The following is a 15,657-nucleotide window of genomic DNA, read 5'->3' on the forward strand; positions in this document are numbered from 1 at the left end:
ATGGTGACAGAAGGCAGTTCTGCCTGGGATTGTGGAGGGTGACGGACAGACAACACAGGGGAATTCGGGGCATGAAGAAAGTTTGGGGGTGATGGATATGGCCGTTACCTGGACTGAGGTGACAGTTTCAAGGTTACAGACATACATCAAACTTATCAAGCAGTACGTTTCTTGTTTTTCAATTTATTAAAAAAAATTTTTTTTGCTTATTTTATTTATTTATGTTATTGAAGTATAGTTGCTGTACAATATTATATGTTACAGGTGTACAATTTAGTGATTCACAATTTTTGAAGGTCATACTCTATTTATAGTTACGATAAAATATTGGCTGTATTCCCTGTGTTGTGCCATATATCCTTGTAGCTTCAAGTTGTACACTTTCCTTATGTGCAGTTTACTGACCGTCAAAAAAGAGAGAGAAAGCAGCCTGGTGAGCATATCAGGGAGACGGGCATGCAGTGCCCTGCATTCTTCTCCTGACTCTGCCTCCACTGCCACTTAAAGCCCTGAGCCCAGACTCCCCGTCTGTAAAATGGGGATAAGAATTCCTGCACCAGCCCCAACCACTAGCTCATTAGGGGGATTAAACAAGAGAAATCCTCCAAAAGCGCGTCCTGCCCTGCAGAGCAGGCGGTGCGTGAGGGGCGCATTAGGGATGGCTGGGGTTCTTTGCTCCCCTTTCCCCTCCCCACCCCTCTGACCCCCGTCCCCGAGTCCTCACCCTTGTGTCTGCGCTGCAGGTTCCAGATGCTGTATGCCGACTGCTACATGGACCGGGAGGAGTTCTGGGAGATGTTTGACGGCTCCCTGTACCATAGGCTGCGGAAACAGCTCGGCTGCCAGGACGCCTTCCCGGAGGTCTATGACAAGATCTGCAAGGCTGCCAGGCACTGAGCCGGAGCCCACCCGGAAGGAGGCGGACGCGAGGGCGGACCCTGTCCCCAGGGCCAGAAGGCATCTATCTTCCCTCCACTCAAGCTTGGCTGCTCTGCCAGATCCACACTTTCAGAAAGAAACCCCCCCAGAACCCCCACCCAGGCGGCCCCGACACTTGCTCCCAGCCTCCAGGGGCAGCCAAGCAGAGTGGCCAGGACGTGAGATTTGGAGTCAGACAGACCCGAGTCTAGTTCCCAGTTCTGCCACTCATGAGCTGTGTGACTCTGAGTGAGTCACTCAGCCACTCTGAGCCCTGTTCCTCACCTGTTGAAAGGGGGTAATGCCGTCTTCCTGCTACTGTCATCTAAGTCAAGCGCCTGTCGCAGCAGAGGTGCCGGAGAAGCGGCAGCTGCTGTTAGCACGGCTTCCCACTCAGCGTCACGTCGGACTAAGTGCTTTGGATTCAGTGGTTGAGTCCGGGAAGGCTCCATGTTAGGTCACCTGGGCTCGGGTTTGGCTGAAGGGGGTGCCCTCGAGTTGCGCTGCCATCACTTGTCAGCTGCAAGACCTCCTCGCGGAGGGAAGGAAGGAAGGTTCCTCTCCATCCCTGGGGTCTTGGGAGGGCAACAGATGGGGCGGGCGGGCGGGCGGGCCTAAGATGTGCTGTGCCAAAGCCAGGTCTGATTCCAAAGTTCTCCCTGCCGTGCTCGGTGGCGCCTTGCCCCTTCCTCCTTCACGCTCAGGCTTGCAGGCCCACTGCAGCCGTTGCCCAGGTCCACTCAGAGGGGACCGTGTCCTTGGAGAAGACACTTCAGGGTTGAATCCTGGCCAGGCCCAGGCCTGGGACACCTGCCCAGGCTGGGTGAGCGGTCTCTGCTCTGAATTGAATCCAGAGGACCTGGGCTCATTCTTGCCTCTCCACCCTCCATGGCTCTTGTTCCCAGAACCCGCTTTGCCATGGTGGGGCTGTGTCCTCTGCTCTGCAGTAGGGGTGGGAGTTGGGGGGGGTGGGACCGCGCCAAGCAGGAAAATGGAGCCCGCCGTCACTCGGCTTCGTGGGGTTCCTCACTGCGGGGCTGAAAGAAAACAGCATCAGCTTGATTTCTCCAACCACTCATCTCCCCCTTTTTTTCTTTCTCCCCCGGCCCCCAACTGTAGTTAATTTTAGTGCCTTACAAATCCTAAGCTCAGAGAAAAGTTAGCTCCATTTCCGTTCCAGAGGGAAGGAAACCTTCCCAGGTCCCTGCCTGCCTAGTAGAGCTTGGTTGGTTGTGCAGCTCTGTCTTAAGAACTGCCCAGCCTCAGCTGAAAACCCAGAATCTGAGAGGGAATTGTGTAAGGGAAGCTGGAATTCAGTGAACTGTGCCAGGCAGTGACATTTTGGGAGAGAGAGAGAGAGAGAGAGAGAGGGACCACTGCACCAGGAGCCAGGAGGCCTGGGTTTCAGTCCTTGCTGTGTTCCTCACGAGCTCTGCACCCGTGGGCAAGTCATTTGTCCCTCTGAGCTGTAGTTTCCTCATCTGTCACATCAGCGCACACAAGACCACCTGAGGCCCTTCTGCTGTAGGAGCGCAGAGCTGTCTTAAACACCACGACTGCAAACCCCATGAAAAGCCTCTTGTGTGGATAGTCAGAGGAAAAACAAATGATCCAAGTGGACGCTTGGGGGTTGTCTCCCATTTAAGGTCCTTCCTTCAGCCCAAGGCCAGCTCTCGTCTTTTCAGAAAGGCGCAGCCATGGCCTGCACGGAAGTGTCAGTCTTGTCACCACAGGTTGCCAGGATCCTCCCAGAGCTGTGCTCTGGCTGCCGAGGCTCGCTCATCCTGCCCTGGGCTTGGCACGCTGTAGTGTCTTGGCGCGTTCCTGGGAGTTCTGGGCGCATTCAGGACACTCAGATGGCAGAGGAACCACTCTTCCCCATTTGGCCTCTGGAGGGGGCGTAAGAAAAAAATAAGAAACCTCATTTTCTCGCTTGTATGCAAAGCACGTGAATACTGGCATTAGCTCTCCTAGTGGGCCCGTGGGCCTCCCGCTCGGCGCTAAACTGATGATCCTACTTACTGTAGAGGAATGGTGAGCCCGAACTAGGTTAGCCCCACAGATAAGGTCCCATCCTTTCACCAGTGGGGCCTCCGTCCCTGGGCCCCTGGGAGTGTGGCCAGAGATGCCAGCAGCTTCTGTTATCCTCAGTCCTACAAGGCAAAAATCCTGCCCTTCGCAGACCTCACTCGGAACCCGGGGCTCAGAAGGGAGGGAGGGTCTGGGGATCACACCAGCCTCAGGTTAGTGTTTCGCTTCAGTGATATCTTGCCTAGAAAGGGGCAGTCTTCCAAGCATGTTGAGCTGAGTGACCAGCTCTTTCTTGTAGCCAGTCTCGTCACTACCCATCCAGATGGTGGTTTCAGGTGGAATTAAACTTGGCACGTGGCGGGAGTGGGGCAGCGTGTGTGGAAAGTATAAGAAGAGGCCTCTCCCTTCCGGAACGCTGAGTTTCTCTGCATGAAGGTTTTCTGTAAAATCCGGATTCTAGCCAGTTTCTTTGGCTGGAAGGATGCATAATCTAATTAGCTGTTACTGAGAGGGAAGGGGTGGGGATGGGGGTGGCAGTGAATGCTGTGTGATTTTTAGTTTTTTCCTTAATCGTGGGGACCACGGAAAAAGGCCTGGGTCCCCCCCACCCCCCAGCAGGCTCTGCAGCTGCAGGCGCTGTGCCTACTGTCTGAACACTTCATGTCCCTATGGCTGTGTGGACCCCGCTTCTGTAAGAATAAAAGTGTGATCTGGAAAGTAGCCTTTGTCGTTTCTTGCTCTGGGGACCCCGACGTAGAGGCACTCCTGGCTCAAGTGCAGGCTCCAATTTCCCTCTGAACCCGCGAGGGCTAGAAGATGGCGTGGGGGAAGGGACAGGTGTGTTAGGGCAGAGGGACCAGGGTGATTTTCTTAACTGTTTTTGAATTTCCGTCACCGTCACAATGATCTGGCGTAGATGTTGATAATATTCCCCTATCTGCAGGGTGGAGAACAGAGTACAAGGAGAAACTTGGAAGCTAGGAGACCAGTGAGAAGAGTTCAGGTGAGGTGGGGCTCAGATCGAGGTGGGGCTGTGCTTTTTAAGGCAGCAGACATGACAGAAGCTCTGGGCCGCAGTCCTGGCTTTGTCACTTGGATGACCTAACTAATTTTGGCAAATCAGTTAATCCTATTGAGACTCTTTCCTCATTTACACACTGGTAGAGACCACCAACTGTCCACTAAAACCCCTTCCTCCCTTTGAGCACACCACTGGACTACATTTCCCAGCCTCCCTCACCCTCAGATGGGCCCTTGGGTTAGAGTCGCTCTAGGAGACTGTGAGCAGAAGTGGTAAAGCCCTGTGTGAGGTTCTCCTGGCTCTTCTGTTATTTGGACGCAGATGACAACCAGGCCATAGGTGGTAGCAGAGTCACAAGGGGAAGGAGCTAGGTGCCTGAATCACTGTATGGAGAACTGCCCCCCAACCTGAACTTAGGCCTGGTCTGGAAACAGGAAATAAACTTTCACTGTAGTTGAGTCACTGCGTGTTCAGGACTAATTGTTAGAGCAATTTAGCTCACCCTAATTGTTAGAGGTCGTCAGGCTTAAATGAACAGAGACACACGGGTTGAGTTTAGTGCCATAAAATTTTATGCAAATGCATAGATATTCATGATGGATATTTTCCTAAAATATATGTGATGTCAGGGTCCCATCCTAAAGTTGTTTGAGAGGAACCCCTTAGGAAATTCTTTTTCCAATTGTTCAGTTTCACAAATCAGGATTTGTAAATTCTCCTTAAAGGAGGAGAAATCTTTAATGTCCTCAAAACAGATTTTGTAGTTGAAACCTGAAATATCACCTTACATTTGAATAGCATGCAACATACAATATCTTCTTTAATCCTCACAGTCCTGTAACAAAAGCAGGTCAGTTTTTATCCCCATTTTACAGATGAGGAAAGTGAAGCTCAGGAAAGGTCAAGTGATTTGCTTGGAGGCCACATTGAGGCCATTAACGAGTTAAACAAGGATGCAGACTCATTAGCCTTAAAACATCAAAATGCTTCAAGAGCCTCACCCCGAGCTAGTTAAGACCGTAGTTCCAGGTCTAGAAACAGTGAAATGAGACCCTTCGCTGAGCCCCACACATAGTGGGGAGTCGGGAATCTCTTCGTGAACTCAGCTCAGAAAGGAAGCCACTAGGGATCAGCAGAGGGTTCTGCTTTGACCCAAAGCAGTTCCTTCTGCAAGGGAACCGTCTTGCCCCACCAGACCCTGTGGGCACTGTGGGCAGTGTCCAGACACCAACATTCATGCCAGAGTTGCAACAGCTGGTTCTCCAAACTTGGCTTATATAAGAAAAATCACGCACGCATGCACACACACACACACGTACACACACTACACACGTTAAATGTAGATGTGTTTCAAAAACGTTTTCTAGCTATGTCCTGGTGTTAAGATGGCCTACAGGTTTCATCCTGTGGGACCGCTGTAGTCATTGCAGGTTGTGAAAGATGGGGAGGCTTTGTTGATTTCTAGGAGGTGGTATTTTGATGCTATGGACTGTTTGTGACCTGAAATTCATATGTTGACAGTGTTATGGAATTGGGAGGTGGGGCTTTTGGGAGGTAATTAGGCCATGAGGGTAATTACCCTCATGATAGGAGTGGTGTCCTAAGAAGAGAAATGAAACAGCTAGCCCTCTTTGTGAGGATACAAGATGCCCATCTGCAGACCAGGAAGAGGGCTTTCATCAGATCTTCCAGCACCTTGATCTTGGACTTCCCAGCCTCCAGAACCATGCAAAATAAATTGTTGTACAAGCCATGCAATCTGTGGTAATTTATTATAGCAGCCTGAACTGCTGATGACAGATGGTTTGAAGATAGTTGAGCCAAGGAACCCAGAAATAGCTGAATACTGCTCTGCCCATCATACTCCTCCCTGTGGGTTTCCCTAGGGGGCAGATCCAAGGGAATGATAAAGAAAAAAAAAAAAATGGGGCACTGTAAGATAATATAAATAAATATAGATATAAATGTATATCTATCTATAGATAGAGATATAGATAGATGATAGATGATAGATAGATAGATAGCTGATAGATAGATACTCCTGGTTCCTGACACTGAACTCCTAAATCTCTTGGAATTTCCTGGGTAATGGGGTGTCTTTTGTTCTAATGAGGTGACTCTGGGTGAGCACCTGGATTGCTCTTGGATGGGGGCTGGTCACCAGAAAGGCCAAGCCATGATTTCAGCCCCTGCCACCACCACCCACATCCTCAAGGGTGGGGAGAGGGGCTGGAAATGGAGTTAATAATTGATCATGCCTGATTAAGCATGTTCCTGATTTTGTAAGACCATTCGTTCTTCTATAGATGAAGGAACCATGAACAGAGCTCACAACCATCTCCTGCATATAATCTATAACAGAATTGCAGGGATTGGCAGTAAAAGCAAATAAAGTCAGCAATCTAGGGATCAATGACCACAGCCTGAATCAATCTTGGTTGACCAGTTAAACAACAGATAGCTGTGCATTCGTTGTAGGCTTGGCACTGTGCTAGGCGTCCCAGCATTACAACAGGTAATCTCTGCCTGAAATTGCGAACTCTCTGTTTTGCCACCTTGACTCATATGAAGGACTTGAGGTATATCAAGCATATTTGCAGCTTAACTGATGAGTAAACAGAGCGGGTAATACCCCCAAATCCTTAAAATAAGAAGAATAAACACCACTTTATAGGATTTGCTTATAGGGGTCTGCTCCAACCTTCTGATGGATGCCTACAACTCCTCCATTAGAGTCCCATCTTGTTAATATAAGGGTTAAAATGCAAATAATTTCAGAAAGGAAAACATTAAGTTGTTTTTCATCAATTATGCCTCCTTGTTAATAAAATACTTAGGAGTAAGTTTTTAGGAAGACAGGATGAGAGCAAGAAGGAGTGTAGGAAAGAGGCATTGGCAAGTGGGTAAAAGGTTGAACTGAATGTTGAGAAAATGAGTGATTCCACAGGACTGAGTCAAATAAGATGAATTATTGTTTTGGATGAGCAAAATCAAGGTAGATTGTTACATAAAAATAGAAAAATACTAAAATTTGGCTATTTCTAATAATTTTCAGAAATTTCTCTACTAAGATAAAAAGGAAATGTGTACGACAGTGAACAAATCAAAAGGTTATTGATAATAAAGCCACAATGTCAAGGGCCTGAACCAAGATGGTGGAGTAGCAGGACGAGCTCTCACTCCCTCTTGTGAAAACACCAGAATCATAACTAGCTGCTGGACAATCATCGACAGGAAGACACTGGAACTCACCAAAAAAGATACCCCACTTCCAAAGACAAACGAGAAGTCACAATGAGACGGTAGGAGGGGCACAATCACAGTAAAATCAAATCCCATAACTGCTGGGTGGGTGACTCATGGACTGGAAAACACTTATACCACAGAAGTCCACCCACTGGAGTGAAGGTTTTGAGCCCCACGTAAGGCCTCCGAATCTGGGGGTCCGGCAACGGTAAGAGGAATTCCTAGAGAATCAGACTTTGAAGGCTAGTGGGATTTGATTGCAGGACTTCGACAGGACTGGGGGAAACAGAGACTCCACTCTTGGAGGGCACACACAAAGTAGTGTGCGCATCAGGACCCAGGGGAAGGAGCAGTGACCCCAGGGGAGACTGAACCAGACCTACCTGCTAGTGTTGGAGGGTCTCCTGCAGAGGCAGGGGGTGGCTGTTTCTCACCGTGGGGACAAGGACACTGGCAGCAGAAGTTCTGGGAAGTACTCCTTGGTGTGAGCCCTCCCAGAGTCTGCCATTAGCCCCACCAAAGAGCCCAGGTAGGCTCCAGTGTTGGGTTGCCTCAGGCCAAACAACCAACAGGGAGGGAACCCAGCCCCACCCATCAACAGTCAAGAGGATTAAAGTTTTACTGAGCTCTGCCCACCAGAGCAACAGTCAGCTCTACCCACCACCAGTCCCTCCCATCAGGAAACTTGCACAAGCCTCTTAGATAGCCTCATCCACCAGAGGGCAGACAGCAGAAGCAAGAACTACAATCCTGAAGCCTGTGGAACAGAAACCACATTCACAGAAAGATAGACAAGATGAAAAGGCAGAGGGCTATGTACCAGATGAAGGAACAAGATAAAACCCCAGAAAAACAACTAAATGAAGTGGAGATAGGCAACCTTCCAGAAAAAGAATTCAGAATAATGATAGTGAAGCTGATCCAGGTCCTTGGAAAAAGAATGGAGGTAAAGATCGAGAAGATGCAAGAAATGTTTAACAAAGACCTAGAAGAATTAAAGAACAACCAAACAGAGATGAGCAATACAATAACTGAAATGAAAACTACACTAGAAGAAATCAATAGCAGAATAACTAAGGCAGAAGAACGGATAAGTGACCTGGAAGACAGGATGGTGGAATTCACTACTGTGGAACAGAATAAAGAAAAAAGAATGAAAAGAAATGAAGACAGCCTAAGAGACCTCTGGGACAACATTAAACGCAACAACAGTCGCAATATAGGGGTCCCAGAAGAAGAAGAGAGAAAGAAAGGACCCGAGAAAATATTTGAAGAGATTATAGTTGAAAACTTCCCTAACATGGGAAAGGATATAGCCACCCAAGTCCAGGAAGCGCAGCGAGTCCCATACAGGATAAACCCAAGGAGAACACACTGAGACACATAGTAATCAAATTGGCAAAAAATTAAAGACAAAGAAAAATTATTGAAAGCAGCAAGGGAAAAACAACAAATAATATACAAGGGAACTCCCATAAGGTTAACAGCTGATTTCTCAGCAGAAACTCTACAAGACAGAAGGGAGTGGCATGATATACTTAAAGTGATGAAAGGGAAGAAGCTACAACCAAGATTACTCTACCCAACAAGGATTTCATTCAGATTCGATGGAGAAATCAAAAGCTTTACAGACAAGCAAAAGTTAAGAGAATTCAGCACCACAAAACCAGCTGTACAACAAATGCTAAAGGAACTTCTATAAGTGGGAAACACAAGAGAAGAAAAGAACCTACAAAAACAAACCCAAGAAAATTAAGAAAATGGTCATAGGAACATACATATCGATAATTACCTTAAACGTGAATGGATGAAATGTTCCAACCAAAAGAGACAGGCTTGCTGAATGGATACAGAAACAAGACCCATATATATGCTGTCCACAAGAGACCCACTTCAGACCTAGGGACACATACAGACTGAAAGTGAGGGGATGGAAAAAGATATTCCATGCAAATGGAAATCAAAAGAAAGCTGGAGTAGCTATACTCATATCAGATAAAATAGACTTTAAAATAAAGAATGCTACAAGAGACAAGGAAGGACACTACATAATGATCAAGGGATCAATCCAAGAAGAAGATATAACAATTGTAAATATATATGCACCCAACATAGGATCACCTCAATACATAAGGCAACTGCTAACAGCTATAAAAGAGGAAATTGACAGTAACACAAAAATAGTGGGGGACTTTAACACCTCACTTACACCAAAGGACATATCATCCAAAATGAAAATAAATAAGGAAACAGAAGCTTTAAATGACACAATAGACCAGATAGATTTAATTGATATTTATTGGGCATGCCATCCAAAAACAGCAGATTACACTTTCTTCTCAAGTGCGCACGGAACATTCTCCAGGATAGATCACATCTTGGGTCACAAAATCAAGCTTCAGTAAATTTAAGAAAATTGAAATCATATCAAGCATCTTTTCTGACCACAATGCTATGACATTAGAAATGAATTACAGGGGGGAAAAATGTAAAAAACACAAACACATGGAGGTTAAACAATATGTTACTAAATAACCAAGAGATCACTGAAGAAAACAAAGAGGAAATCAAAAAATACCTAGAGATAAATGACAATGAAAACACGACGATCCAAAACCTATGGGATGCAGCAAAAGCAGTTCTAAGAGGGAAGTTTATAGCTATACAAGCCTACCTCAAGAAACAAGAAATATCTCAAATAAACAATCTAACCTTACACCTAAAGGAACTAGAGAAAGAAGAACAAAGAAAACCCAAAGTTAGCAGAAGGAAAGAAATCATAAAGATCAGAGCAGAAATAAATGAAATAGAAACAAAGGAAACAATAGCAAAGATAAATAAAACTAAAAGCTGGTTCTTTGAAAAGATAAACGAAATTGATAAACCATTAGCCAGACTCATCAAGAAAAAGAGGGAGAGGACTCAAATCAATAAAATTAGAAATGAAAAAGGAGAAGTTACAACAGACAGTGCAGAAATACAAAGCATCCTAAGAGACTACTACAAGTGACTCTATGCCAATAAAATGGACAACCTGGAAGAAATGGACAAATTCTCAGAAAGGTATAACCTTCCAAGACTGAACCAGGAAGAAATAGAAAATATGAACAGACCAATCAAAGTAATGAAATTGAACCTGTGATTAAAAATCTTCCAACAGGGGCTTCCCTGATGGTGCAGTGGTTGAGAGTCCGCCTGCCGATACAGGGGACACGGGTTCATGCCCCGGTCCGGGAAGATCCCACATGCCGTGGAGTGGCTGGGCCCGTGAGCCATGGCTGCTAAGCCTGCGTGTCCGGAGCCTGTGCTCCACAATGGGAGAGGCCACAACAGTGAGAGCCCTACATACCGCAAAATAAATAAATAAATAAATAAATCTTCCAACAAACAAAAGTCCAGGACCAGATGGCTTCACAGGTGAATTCTATCAAACATTTAGAGAAGAGCTAACACCCATCCTTCTCAAACTCTTCCCAAAAATTGCAGAGGAAGGAACACTCCCAAACTCATTCTATGAGGCCACCATCACCCTGATACCAAAACCAGACAAAGATACTACAAAAAAAGAAAATTACAGACCAATATCACTGATGAACATAGATGCAAAAATCCTAAACAAAATACTAGCAAACAGAATCCAACAACACATTAAATGGATCATACACCATGATCAAGGTGGATTTATCCCAGGGATGCAAGGATTCTTCAATATACACAAATCAATCAATGTGATACACCATATTAACAACTTGAAGAATAAAAACCATATGATCATCTCAATAAATGCAGAAAAAGCTTTTGACAAAATTCAACATACATTTATGATAAAAACTCTCCAGAAATTGGGCATAGAGGGAGCCTACCTCAACATGATAAAGGCCATATACGACAAACCAACAGCAAACATCGTTCTCAATGGTGAAAAACTGAAAGCATTTCCTCTAAGATCAGGAACAATACAAGGATGTCCACTCTCACGACTATTATTCAACATAGTCTTGGAAGTCCTAGCCACGAAAATCAGAGAAGAAAAAGAAATAAAAGGAATACAAATTGGAAAAGAAGAAGTAAAACTGTCACTGTTTGCAGATGACATGATGCTATACATAGAGAATCCTAAAAATGCCACCAGAAAACTACTAGAGCTAATCAATGAATTTGGTAAAGTTGCAGGATACAAAATTAATGCACAGAGATCTCTTGCATTCCTATACACTAATGATGAAAAATCTGAAAGAGAAATTAAGGAAACACTTCTATTTACCATTGCAAGGAAAAGAATAAAATACCTAGGAATAAACCTACCTAGGGAGACAAAGACCTGTATGCAGAAAACTATAAGACACTGATGAAAGAAATTAAAGATGATACCAACAGATGGAGAGATAAACCATGTTCTTGGATTGGATGAATCAATATTGTGGAAATGACTCTACTACCCAAAGCAATCTACAGATTCAATGCAATTCCTATTAAATTACCAATGTCATTTTTTATGGAACTAGAACCAAAAACCTTAAAATTTGTATGGAGACACAAAAGACCCCGAATAGCCAAAACAGTCTTGAGGGAAAAAAAACGGAGCTGGAGGAATCAAACTCCCTGACTTCAGACTATACTACAAAGCTATAGTAATCAAGACAATATGGTACTGGCACAAAAGCAGAAACATAGATCAATGGAACAAGATAGAAAGCCCAGAGATAAACCCATGCACTTATGGTCAACTAATCTATGACAAAGGAGGCAAAGATATACAGTGGAGAAGAGACAGTCTCTTAAATAAGTGGTGCTGGAAAAACTGGACAGCTACATGTAAAAGAATGAAATTAGAACACTCCCTAACACCATACACAAAAATAAACTCAAAATGGATTCAAGACCTAAATGTAAGACTGGACACTATAAAACTCTTAGAGGAAAACATAGCAAAAACACTCTTTGACATAAATCACAGCAAGATCTTTTTTGATCCACCTCCTAGAGTAATGGAAATAAAAACAAAAATAAACAAATGGGACCTAATGAAACTTAAACGCTTTTGCACAGCAAAGGAAACCATAAACAAGACAAAAAGACAACCTTCAGAATGGGAGAAAGTATCGGCAAACGAGTCAACGGACAAAGGATTTATCTCCAAAATATATAAACAGCTCATGCAGTTCAATATTAAAGAAACAAACAACCCAATCCAAAAATGGGCAGAAGACCTAAATAGACATTTCTCCAAAGGAGACATACAGATGGCCAAGAAGAACATGAAAAGCTGCTCAACATCACTATTTATTAGAGAAATGCAAATCAAAACTACAATGAGGTATCACCTCACATCAGTTAGAATGGGCATCATCAGAAAATCTACAAACAACAAATGCTGGAGAGGGTGTGGAGAAAAGGGAACCCTCTTGCACTGTTGGTGGGAATGTGAATTGATACAGCCACTATGGAGAACAGTATGGAGCTTCTTTAAAAAACTAAAAATAGAACTACCATATGACCCAGCAATCCCACTACTGGGCATATACCCAGAGAAAACCATAATTCAAAGAGACACATGCACCCCAATGTTCGTTGCAGCACTATTTACAATAACCAGGTCATGGAAGCAACCTAAATGCCCATCGACAGACAAATGGATAAGGAAGATGTGGTACATATATACAATGGAATATTACTCAGCCATAAAAAGGAACGAAATTGAGTCATTTGTTGAGACGTGGATGGATCTAGAGACTGTCATACAGAGTGAAGTAAGTCAGAAAGAGAAAAACAAATATCGTATATTAACGCATATATGTGGAACCTAGAAAAATGGTACAGATGAACCAGTTTGCAGGGCAGAAGTTGAGACACAGATGTAGAGAACAAACATATGGACACCAAAGGGGGATAACGCCAGGAGGGTGGGGATGGTGGTGTGCTGAATTGGGTGATTGGGATTGACATGTATACACTGATGGGTATAAAATTGATGACTAATAAGAACTTGCTGTATAAAAAAAGTAATAATAAAAAAAATTACTAGGATTTTGATTGGTATTGAATCTATAATTGAATTTGAGGGAATTGGCATCTTAACAACATTGAGTCTTTTGATCCATGATTATGGTATATCTCTCCCTTTATTTAGGTCTTCTTTAATTTCTCTCAGCAGAGAGAAATTTTATAGTTTTCACTGTACAAGTCTTATACCTCTTTTGTCAAATTTATACCTAAGTATTTGATAGTTTTGATGCTATTATATATGGCATTTTCAGTTTTTGGTTGTTTATTGCTAGTGTATAGCAATATTTGATTTGGGTATTTGATCTTATTTCCTGAAACGTTGCAGACTTATTAGACCTACTTGCACCTAGTTTGGCTTATCAACCTTTTTGAGGATTCAGTAGTATCTTTTTTTCGATAGACAACATGCCTGTGAATAAATTCAGTTTTACTTCTCCCAAAACAGTCATTTTGACATGAGTGACGAAGTAACTTCTGTAAGGCACTCATGCTCTTAAGATTGTTTGAAGTATTTTTTATCATTATGTGAGTTTTGTGGCTGAGGTTGTGAGTCTGTCTCCTCTTTTCTAAAGACAACACACTCCTGCCATCCCACCCAATCTCTCACTGTCCAAAAACAGTGAGGGCAGAAGCTCAGGACATTGTGACCAACCCGCACAGACCCACCTCTGGGCTAGACTGGTGTGCCCACGAGTTCTGACTTTGGGAGTGGAACTGTTTGTTCCCAATGGCTGCATGATTCCTGGAGGTCAGCAGCCTCCTCATGGCATTTGGCCCTGCTGAGCTTCCAGGAGCATCCTGGGATGGAGATGGAGTATTCCCAGAGAGGGCCTACAGCCACCTTAGGACATATGCTCCACTCTCCCAACTCTCTTCGGGTTTTACTGATCAGGGATCCAAGGACTTTGGCTTTAGAATAAAAGGGGTTCCAAGAGTGTCAACCACATTCTACCCCTTTAGTCCATCTGCTGTCTGGCTCCCATGTTCATGTCAGTAGCCAAATCTCAGGATAATTGATCTCTCGTATCAAAAGATATCTGGCCCAGCAGACATCATGACCTCCCGGTAGACATCTCCAGCAAAAGTGATCCCACCACACCTCTCCCCTCTTCCAGGCATTCCCATGTGTCCTTTCTCCAAGACCCCCCATTCCCACTCCTACCCTCCCATCCCCAGATCTGTCTTCAGGCCTTTGGGTCCTCCGGTCACTGCAGGCTGTCCTTCATGTGCGACTTTAAGGAATAGGATCTGAATTGTAATCCACAGTTGGAGAGCACTTCCCCCTAGGAAAAGGTGTGATTCTTTCCCTTTAAAAGACAGAGAAAGAGAAAATGGAACTGGTCCCTTGGAAGAGATTGAGCCCCCCATCCCTGGAGGGGCACCCACAGGGGATGAACAGGGTGCTTCCTAGGGGATCCTATGTTAGTTGAGAGGCCAAAATTGATAACCTCTAGAGCTTTTCCAACAAAACAGCCTGGTTCTAAGGAGGAAATTCCTCTGCTATGCACCTACTTTGGCTCATCAGAGCCCCCAAACCGGTTTGTAAGAACTTCAAATACAAAATCCTAGCACCTAAAAGACCATCCCAATAGGGAGACTGAGGGTCACAAAAAGGAGGGAACTTGTCTGAGGTCACCCTGATGACCAGAATTCCAGCCCAGAGCCCCTGACCACAGTCTAACATCCCTCCCATTGCTCAGATTCTTTCCTAAGGGTGGAACCCATGAGGACTCTCTCTGGTTTCATCTCAGAAGCCATTTGGAAGGTGGCATTTTATAAGAACCCCTTGCTTTGTGTGTCCAACAGCATATACAAGCCATTATGGTGCACACATGTATGTGTTTGTTCATTGTCTGTCTTTCCCACCAAGACGTAAACTTGATGAAGACAGGACTTTGATGTCTTTATTGATATTTCCCCTATGCCTAGACTGTTTCAGGTGCTTGAAAGGTGGTGTCCACAAATATCTGTCAAAGGAAGGCAGGCAGGAGGGCGGGCTTACAGGGCCAAAGAGGCCTTTATGATCATCCGGTGGGTCTCCGTGCCTTCTGCTCTTCAGTCCTCCCCAGCCCACTGCCCCTGGCCTGGCTCAGAGCCTCAGCTCTCACCTGACACTAAGTCGGCCTCCTTGTCTCCATCCGGCCCCATCCCACTCCCCTACCCAACAATGCCACAGAGTACGGCTTTAAAACACAAGAGTTACTTCCCATTTAAACCCTTTTGAGGGTCCGGAAGAAAATATTTGCACAATACATGTCTGATAAAGGATGTATGCCTGGAATATATAAAGGACTCTCAACACTTAATAGAAGAAAACAAGTAACCGTTTTTTAAAATGTGCAAAAGAAGAGATATGGAGGAGGTACATGAAAAAATGCCCAACATCTTGTTGTTAGAGAAATGCAAATTCAAACCACAAGGAAATACCCCTATTA

The 15,657-nt window shown here is 44.6% G+C and overlaps 2 protein-coding genes across 3 annotated transcripts in view; one reads left to right on the forward strand and one right to left on the reverse strand.

The window, feature by feature from the left end:
* The window catches only part of DHCR24 (24-dehydrocholesterol reductase), a 35,186-nt gene extending 31,520 nt beyond the window's left edge, over nt 1-3,666 (forward strand). For both annotated transcript variants that reach the window (XM_033435426.2, XM_004273804.4), the window contains one exon: nt 744-3,666. In XM_033435426.2, coding sequence (XP_033291317.1) covers nt 744-897 — 154 coding nt within the window. In that variant the 3' untranslated portion in view covers nt 898-3,666. The remainder of the gene's footprint in view (nt 1-743) is intronic.
* Nucleotides 3,667-11,341: 7,675 nt separating this feature from the next.
* The window catches only part of LEXM (lymphocyte expansion molecule), a 28,063-nt gene continuing 23,747 nt past the window's right edge, over nt 11,342-15,657 (reverse strand). The window contains 1 exon segment of the mRNA XM_033435575.2: nt 11,342-14,529. Within this exon segment, the coding sequence (XP_033291466.1) occupies nt 14,457-14,529 (73 nt within the window). The 3' untranslated portion in view covers nt 11,342-14,456.

Source organism: Orcinus orca, chromosome 1, assembly GCF_937001465.1.
Source record: "Orcinus orca chromosome 1, mOrcOrc1.1, whole genome shotgun sequence".
NCBI classification, from domain to species: domain Eukaryota; kingdom Metazoa; phylum Chordata; class Mammalia; order Artiodactyla; family Delphinidae; genus Orcinus; species Orcinus orca.